This window comes from Nicotiana attenuata, unplaced genomic scaffold, assembly GCF_001879085.1.
Source record: "Nicotiana attenuata strain UT unplaced genomic scaffold, NIATTr2, whole genome shotgun sequence".
Classification (NCBI taxonomy): Eukaryota; Viridiplantae; Streptophyta; class Magnoliopsida; order Solanales; family Solanaceae; genus Nicotiana; species Nicotiana attenuata.
In genome coordinates, this window is record NW_017672193.1 from 44745 (window position 1) to 54390 (window position 9646).

At 44.6% G+C, this 9646-nt stretch overlaps 1 protein-coding gene across 1 annotated transcript; it reads left to right on the forward strand.

Moving 5' to 3' along the window:
* Positions 1–377: 377 nt before the first annotated feature.
* On the forward strand, positions 378–1308 carry LOC109212246. The gene has a single exon (XM_019375874.1). It carries the CDS (start codon positions 614–616, stop codon positions 938–940), a length of 327 nt encoding a protein of 108 aa, XP_019231419.1. The 5' UTR covers positions 378–613; the 3' UTR covers positions 941–1308.
* The last annotated feature ends 8338 nt before the right edge of the window (positions 1309–9646 follow it).

Here is a 9646-nt window from a genome sequence, read left to right on the forward strand (position 1 = left end):
CAAAATAAGTGATTTTTTAGATGTTTTCACACAAATTAAGAAATCCACCTTTTAGCATTAATTAGTAATAGAATTGACCATATTAACCTTTACTATCTCACATAAACACTCCTAACACATATTCCAACACCATTTACTTCAAGGACAATGTAGGAAAAAAATAATTAATTCATTCTTGAAATCTGAAAAAATCACTTATTTTGGACCACAAAAAAAAGGCCAAAAAATCACTTATTTTGGACCAGAGGGAATATTATTTTTGACCTACAAATTTACGGGAATTATAACAATTCAAGGATTTATTTTGTGACCTTATATATTCAACGGTCCAAAATACAGTAATGACCAAATTCCTTCAGCTTTCACTCTTTCCACTCTGCTCTCCTACCTAGACTTATTCCACAAGGCATAACATGCACTCCCACGCGCACGCGGAAATTTATTCCTACACAATAACATTCCAATCTAGCCCCCATATTTGACTTTCCTAAAATACCCCTGCCCACACCTTAAATACCAAGATACTATTCTCCCTGTTACTGCAAACTTCTTTTTCTCACCAAACTCTGTTTTTTTTTTCTTCCAAACAAGAAATTCCAAAAAAGAGACAACAATGAAAGCTGGTGTCTATTTGTTCTCATTCAGGAGGCTTAACAAGAAGGGTGTCGCCGGAACTGTTGGTTCTGAAGTGGGTAGCGCCGGAAATCATCATCATCAACTTCATGATTCCTTAACTCAGACACTGCCGCCGCGGCCGTCGTCGTTGCGGTGGCGATTCAAGAATCTGTCAAGTGGGTTGAGGTGGAAGAGTAAGAGGCTTTATAAATTGAGATACTGGATCGTTGACTGCCTCCTCTTCAAGATTGTTTCTGTCTTTGAAGCCATTTTTCTTGTTTCCACCTTGGCTTTTTTCTACCTCTGCTGCGGCTGCCATATCTAAATTCTTCCATATTATTTATTATAGATTTTCCTCCTTTTTGAGCCTTTCTTTTTACTAAGTTGATGGAGCATATTAACAGCTGGGAAGTGGAATTCTGAAAAGAAAGTTGATATCTTTGTGGGAGGGCCCGGACAAGAGATTCGTTGGAGGAGCTAGCTCATGGCTAATAATGCTGAATGGGGTGAAAATTATCATTAGATGTCTCTTTTCTTTCTTCTATTTTCTGGTTGAATTTTGTTGACGTTTTGTAATGTATAGAGAAAGTTAATGTACTAATTCGCATTACTAACTTAGAGATTCTTTTGTATGTAATGTAATCTTAATATCTTATTGTTCTTTTCTTTAACTACTAGTCCTTAATTAGATTTCTTCTCTTTCTTGTTCTTCCTTACTCTCTTGGCCAGTACGCAAGCTTTCTTACTTAATTATATATGAGTTTCTCTTTTCTGGTCTCAAATCTCAATAGGGGAATTTTGGCTAATGATATCCTAATTAGTTTCTTTCATCTGGTATTATAAATTACTCCTAATTGGCTATATATTAATGATAAATTTTGACAGGTTGTTGAATGTATTCTCAACCACTGTACAATTTGAAAATGACGAAGCAATACTATAGTAGTAGATAGTAACGGTATGAGCAAATATATAGAAATTATATTCAAACGTCTAAGGTATGACCTAGTGATTAGGTAATATATTTCCCTCTGTGAAAGCTTGATGTGCAATTTTACTTGGTATTTCTGCTGGTGGAGGTAACAAATTTGGGGGAAAAAGGTTCATTTAGACATTAAGTCCCCAAAAAAAGTTCTAATCCTTTTTTCTTTTAAGTTTTTTCTCGGATCCTTCAAGACAGTGGCGAAGCTAGGAATTTCTTTAAGGGTGTTCAAATTTAAAAAAAGTGAAAAAAATTTACGACAAAGGGTGTTCAATATGTGTTATATATCTCTAAAACGTAATATTTTACCTACGTACACAGTACAATTTTTCGACGAAAGGTGATCAGTTGACCACCTTACAAGCATGTGGCTTCGCCACTGCTTCAAGAGCTAAAGTAAAATGTACCCCTATCCATTTGCAATTGGTTATTATAATGACGGTTAAGTAATTAGTTTAACATTAATTACTTTATTATTTGTCGAAAACCGGCAAAATCATTTTTTCTAACCTTTTGTATTCTAAAGTAATAAAATAAGCCTAAAGTGGATGACATTCCAGACAAGTTGTAATGAACTTAGGACAAATTTTTGGGATGTACGTGACTTTGATTTTTACCTTGTTTTTTCCTCCTCGTTTCCACTTTTTAATAAGTACCTAATTTTGCAGCTGCTGGATGTGTAGGCGGTACTAAATATGTGCTTTACATGTAAACTTTTATCGTTAATAAATCATATTTAAATGATATGTATTTTTATTTAATATCTGACTCCAACATTAATTGTTTGACTTAATTAGTGTAAATATTGAATTGGATAAATTTAGTTTGGTGAAGGACTCTAACATCAACTGAAAAGAGAGTTGTACCCGTGCCAATGAAACGAAAGAGAAACACTTCGTGCGAGGATGTTCTATATGCATTGGAAGCTTCTTAGGAGAAAAAGGGTTTTTAAAAATAGAAATATTGAACGAATTCGTTAATCTAATTTTTGTTGGTTGTATTTAATTGATATCATATACTACCAAACAATCGTTTTCTTCAGTAAGATGTGGTCTATAGACAACACATGCGATCAATTTAACATAGAAATTCGCTATTTACAAAGTTTTTGATCTCCCTCTATTAATTGTAATAGGAAATGACGACAACTTTTTATTTGACATGAACATAAAGTCTTTAACGGTAAAGTTCGGTAGAAATTATGATGACTTACTTTGAGACACATCTACTCTTACGTGACAACACCAACAACACCCAGTATTATCCCACACCGTGGGGTTTGGGGAAAGTAGTGTCTACGCAGAACTTATCCCGGTTTGGGAATAGTAGTGTGTACGCAGAACTTGCCCCTACCTTATAAGGATAGCGAGGTCGTTTCCAATAGACTCTCGGGTAAGAATAGCATAAGCACCACATTAATGAAAATATAGACAACAAGGGACAGTATCAAAAAGTCATATAAAAGCAGAATAAAAACAACAAGATAGTAAGGTAATCAACAACAAAAGAAAACAACGGTTAGTCATAAAAACCTACTACCAACAGAACGCGAGACTGCGGGCCAATACTACTGTTATGAACACTCTAGACTACCTATTCTACTACCTTAATCCTTAACCTCCATACCTTCCTATCAAGGGTCATGTGTCTTGCCTAATCACCTCTCCCCACCTCTTCTTTGGCCTACCTCTACCTTTCCGTAGGCCCTCCAATGTCAACCTCTCACACCTCCTCACCCGGGCGTCTGTGCTCCTCCTCCTCACATGACCAAACCACCTAAGCCGTGCTTCCCGCATCTTGTCCTCAATAGGGTCCATACAACATCTTTGGTCTGACCACCACTCTGTAGAACTTACCCTTAAGTTTCGGTGACACCTTCTTGTCACACAAAACACCGGAAGCGAGTCTCCATTACATTGATCCCACCCCAATACGTTGTGTGACATCTTCATCAATCTCCCCGTATGAAAATAATACAATTCTAAGCTCCGGCTGTCTACTCTACAAGGAATGATTACATCTACTATTTGTCAAAAAATGCTTAAGATATATATTATCTTAACATTTTTTATTATAGAAGGTTGTAACTTTACGCGGTATGTCTTTTTTACGTAATTAATAATTATCTAAATTATATTATCGAAAGTTTTTGATGTCCAAATTCGTACTTTTTACTTACCATCATATATTTCTAAATTTTATTATCGAAACGGTAATATATATGCTTGAGGCAAAGATTCACTTTAGAAGTTTCTTTAAAAGGAGAGTAATGAGGTTGGACCAGTTCAGCAGCCATATATAATTCTTTGTGATATATGTGGGGTTACATTAACACTTGCCAATTGAACGGTCATATGTATATACTACTCAAACATGCCATTATATAGCGCAACGGCCATCTAGAAAAAGAGCAAATTATGGCTCTTCATATATTAGTGCAAACAAATGACAGCTAAGTATGACTTGAATTAAGGTGTCTCCTCTCTGGTACAGTATAGTCCTCTGATATTACGTTTTAATAAAACAAAGAAAGAGAAAAGGCCAGACTTGTTGTTCACGTTTAATTGTAGGGTAGTTTGGTTTTAGAATACGCAAGCACGTAACGTTCATTTAGAATCAACTAAGAAATTTTACTTTTACTATTTGGCTTCAAGTTTCATATTTGGAAATGGAGAAGATTTATTTATTTTTGTTTGGCTCAAAGATGATATTATTGTTGTAGATCTAGTATTGCAAAGTGGTAATATGAACTCAATAAGATATGTTCGTTTGAGGTAGAGATAGAGAGAGAAAGCCAGAAAATGAGAGAGTTGTATTAGATCAGAATCCCCCCTTTCTAGGGTTTCCTCTCTTGGTATTTATAGCTGTGAGCTTCGTGAGCTGGCAATAAGTGGCCGTGACCACGTTGGGATTTCGCCTTCATGGTGGTGGATGGGCCATGGCCTTGCTGATCGAATCAGATGCGGGTTGAATATCGTAATTCTGAGTGGTCGTGCCACTAATTAATCATGAATTAGCTTAAGACGGAATTAGCTTCGTTAATTATCGTGGGGTCGGATTCTGACCCATACAGTTAGTCCCTCCGCTTATTGAGGTCGTGTTTCGGCCGAGCTCGATGAGCGGACTTCATCGATTGTGATTTGAAAAAAACTCGAATAAGGGGGTCGACTTATTGACGACGGTGGCCTTAGCCGTTTACACGTTGGAGATGGTCGTAGCCTTTCATATATTGGAGAGCCTTTCATACATTAGAGATGGCCATAGGGAATGAGTATGCGCCGGGTACGTATTTGGTCACGTCCAGAATTTTGAAGGCGTACGGCACATTCTTTCAGCGTTTGCAGGCCGTTGCGATTGTTCTGACGGCGGGACGTTGGCGGATGGCTGAGAAACCGCTTTGCGGAGCTTGTCATAATGACGCTTGCCTTGGCAGAACCGAACCGTTTTACGGTTGGTCGTGCAGTTAATAATGGCTATTGGGTTTTGCGAAAGCCATTTATGTTGCCTATAAAGGTGGGTTGAGGCATTCATTTCTCATATCTTCATTGTTCATCTGAGAGAGATTCTGAGGAAACTTTTTCATTCTGCTAATTCATCTCCTCCTTTCTTTCCTTTTGATTGTGATAACCTTTGTCTTGCCCACCAAATTCTATCCCTCTCTCTTTAGTAGATCAACAATGGCAGGCAGTTCTTCCCACGATGCTCTTCCGATAGATTTTCCGATAGTTGAAGGGCCACCTCCGGCAATGGGAGGTGCAGAACAGATAGAGACTAGAGAAGTTCTGTCGGTTGACGAGGTAGTTCCTCGGCCCGGAGGTGTGGCGATTGATTTCACTGTCGACGGTGGAGAGGAACCGGTGGATGAAGCCCCGTTAATGGGGGAGATTGGGATGGCCCGATTACGGGAACATGGGGTCATTCCAACCCATGCAGACATAGTTCTCGCTAGAAGCAAGGAGAGGGTCCACACCGACCGCAGGGGATACTGCGTTTTTTACGCCTATCCTTTCAGGTTGGGGTTCAAGATCCGCTCCCAATGCTGGTGGTGGATTTCTGCCGTTATTACGGGGTGTGCCCGGGTCAGCTCACTCCTTCCCTCTACAAATTGTTGGCAATGTTTATCAAGTACGCGGAATTGGCCCGTAGGGAGGTCACGCTGCAGCATGTGCTTAGTCTCTACGCTCCCCAGAGAGTCCGTGGCACCATGATTCAGGCGTGCCCTCATGGGTCGAGAGGCCTGGTCATGAGATTGGATAACGAGGTCGACCCTCGCCCTTTCGAGCACTTCTTTTATATCAGGACCAGGCATCTGGTGGCGGATGCTACTGGGTTCCCAGAGGCTTGGAACCATGCACGTAAGTTCTTTAGTGGTTGAATTCCCTTTTCTTCCTCTCTTTACGATTTGCGATTATGAGCGTTAACTCGTGTCGTTTTTTGTAGCCGACAGGTCGCCGCCGGCCCCATTGTCTTGGATACGTGAGTGGGTCAAGGCCGTACTCCCCCATACGGTGGGGATACGCACATGGGCGTCTTTCTGGGAGAGGCATGGCCGTAGGCCTGTGGCAGGTAAAAAATTGATTTCTTCTTTTGTTCCGCTTTGTTTCAGCTCTATTCATCAACCTTGTTTTCCTGTGATTAGGGAGGGCACGCCGCGTCAGGGCCCCTCAGTTAGCCTTCCGTCGGCCTGGTGCAATTGCTCGGCTTACTGCAGCGCCGGTGTCGCGCTCAATACCGAGGGCGGCATCAGTTGAATCTTCAGCGGTTCCCTCTCCAGCATGGTCCGCGCTTCGGGACGAGGGGCCATCGGGGGTTGTGCGCCCTAGGGCGGAATCATCATCAGACGGGGAGGAGGAGAGGCCCTTGATAAGGCGTAGGGTTGTGTTCACGCCGGCTCCTCCCGTGGTAATCAATCTGGACTCCCCTCCGACGGATGCGGAGAGGGGTGCGGTCGCGGCGCCTGCCCTTGAGGGTGAGCAGTCAATGGGGGCTGCCCTGGCTGGCTTAGGCCATGACGATGCCGTCGCTTCGGCGACTCAGTCGGTGGTTCCAGTCGCTGAGACGGGAGGTAGTTCCTCAGCGGCTGGTAATGTTGGTGAGTTAAGCACTCCTTTAGCGGCTGCGGCGGGAGATTCCACCTTGCCGGCGGCTGAAGGAGGAAGAGATGCTGTGGAGGGTGAGTACGAGTCTGAATCCGACTTGGACCCCGACGACCGTCCGTATGTTCCAGGAAGGCTTCACCAATTCAGCGGTGCGCGCAGAGGGGCGATCTCGCTTCATTGAGGTTCCTACGAAGTTGAACTTATTACTCCAGGGGAGTAGCTTGGTCCCGCAGTTTGAGCTGTTGTGCTCGGAGGCTGAGAACGCGTCATTGAGGGGCATCACGGATGTCGGACTGATGAAGGAAGTGGCTGTGATGGGATTGAGGGTATGTAATATACTGTCGGTTCACTTCTTCTTTGCCTTAGTTTGTTCTTTTATCTTAATCGTTGTCTTTGCTTCGAGGTCGAACTTGTTGGAGGTGGAGAGCATCCGTCGAGCCAACGTCCGCTCGGGCATATTTTTGCGGGCGCTGGAGAAGTACCACCGCTACCGAGATCGGTGCCGAGAGATGCGCGTGTGCTTGAGGAATGATCCCCGTAGTCGGACCTTGGTCGAGGAACTGGTGAGGAAGGAGCTTCAGATGCAACAAACACTTGGCAGAACGAGTGCTCTCGAGGAGCAGCTCCGCCGGAAGGATAAGGAGCTCGAGGCGGTAAAGAGGGCCGCAGCTGAGTGTGAGCGCCAGGGCCAGGCTAAGGCGGCGGAGGCCGCTGCGGCATGGGGCGGGAAAGTGACTGCGTTGGAGGGTGAAGTCGCGGTATTGAAGCTTCAGGTGAGGGATGCCTCGTCGAGGGCTGGGGCGTTGACGGAAGCTATCCGCGTGCACGAGTCCCAACGGGCGTTGGAGAGGGCTGCTGCGGCCTTTAGAGAAGCGAGTCTCGAGGAGCGGATCGGTGTCTTTGAGCAGGACGCCCAAGTCATGGCAGACCGGATCACAGCCTTAGAAGAAGAGAATCAGCGCCTACGGGATCAAGCCGCTTCTTCCAGCCAGGCTCGAGAACTTTGGGTCTTTGCCGAGGCCCAACGTGATGTATATAAGAATTTGTGGGAGGCCGGCATCGTGACCAAAGCTGCTTTCGAGGGAGCGCGTCAAAAGGCTCGTGAGGCCCGTACCGACTGTGGTTTTGACGCGGCGACGCCAGAGGCTGACGCTGGTGCAGATGGTGGCGCGAATGGCGCCGAGTAAAAAGATATGCATTTTTTCTTGTTTTTCTTTTCTCTTTCCTTGTATTGATCGGCCTTGGCCGGGTGTAAGCGGGGAAGACCCGCAATTAACTTTGTATCTAAATGAGATCTCCTTTCCGTTATTTGCCTTGTGTCTGTTTTGTACCTCCTCTTTTTCCCCCTTAGATTTTTCTTTGCATGCGCTCGAAGGGGTGATTTGCCTTCGAGCTCGACTCTGGTAGGCATGTTAGTTTTTAATTGTTGATGACTCTTCTTCTTCGACTCGGGGTGAGCGAGTTGGAGCCGTTGCTTGGCGATAGTGGCACTTAGCCTTAGTCCCAGTTCGGGCGCGGTCGAACTGTCGGCCGTGATGACAGAAATGCGGCCTTGTAGTTTGGCGATAGCGGCACTTAGCCCTAGTCCCAGTTCGGGCGCGGTCGAACTGTCGGCCGTGATGACAGAAACGCGGCCTTGCAGTTTGACCGGGGCCGGACTTTATGTGTCTCCAATCTTAGTTTGAGTTGGGAGTACTTACTTGAAGGGCGAGGGTGCCTAACCTGTGCCTCGATTCGTTGGAGGTTGGGTTTCGCTGAGTTCAATGATGAAGGCGCTTGGTCCGAGTCCTGGTTCAACTGTGGTTGAACTTGTTANCCGTAGTTGAACTTACTGGCGAAGGCGCATAGCCTTGATTTAATGACGAAGGCGCTTAGCCCGAGTCTTGGTTCAACCGTAGTTGAACTTTTTTGGTGAAGACGCATAGCCTGAGTCCCGGTTCAACCGTAGTTGAACTTCTTTGGTGAAGGCGCATAGCCTGTCTTGGTTCAACCGTAGTTGAGCTTGTTGGCGAAGGCGCGTAGCCTTGATTTAATGACGAAGGCGCTTAGCCTGAGTCTTGGTTCAACCGTAGTTGAACTTACTGGCGAAGGCGCATAGCCTTGATTTAATGACGAAGGCGCTTAGCCTGAGTCTTGGTTCAACCGTAGTTGAACTTTACTGGTGAAGGCGCATAGCCTGAGTCCGGTTCAACCGTAGTTGAACTTCTTTGGTGAAGGCGCATAGCGTTGATTTAATGACGAAGGCGCTTAGCCTGAGTCTTGGTTCAACCGTAGTTGAACTTACTGGCGAAGGCGCATAGCCTTGATTTAATGACGAAGGCGCTTAGCCTGAGTCTTGGTTCAACCGTAGTTGAACTTACTGGCGAAGGTGCATAGCCTTGATTTAATGACGAAGGCGCTTAGCCTGAGTCTTGGTTCAACCGTAGTTGAACTTACTGGCGAAGGCGCATAGCCTTGATTTAATGACGAAGGCGCTTAGCCTGAGTCTTGGTTCAACCGTAGTTGAACTTTTTTGGTGAAGGCGCATAGCCTGAGTCCCGGTTCAACCGTAGTTGAACTTCTTTGGTGAAGGCGCATAGCCTGTCTTGGTTCAACTGTAGTTGAACTTGTTGGAGAAGGCGCATAGCCTGTCTTGATTCAACCGTAGTTGAACTGTTTGATGAAGGCGCATAGCCTGAGTCCGGGTTCAACCGTAGTTGAACTTTCTTGGTGAAGGTGCATAGCCTGTCTTGGTTGAACCGTAGTTGAGCTTGTTGGCGAAGGCACATAGCCTTGATTTAATGACGAAGGCGCTTAGCCTGAGTCTTGGTTCAACCGTAGTTGAACTTACTGGCGAAGGCGCATAGCCTAGATTTAATGACGAAGGCGCTTAGCCTGAGTCATAGTTCAACCGTGTTTGAACTTTGTCAATTTTGATGACGAAGGCGCATAGCCTGAGTCCCAGTTCGAC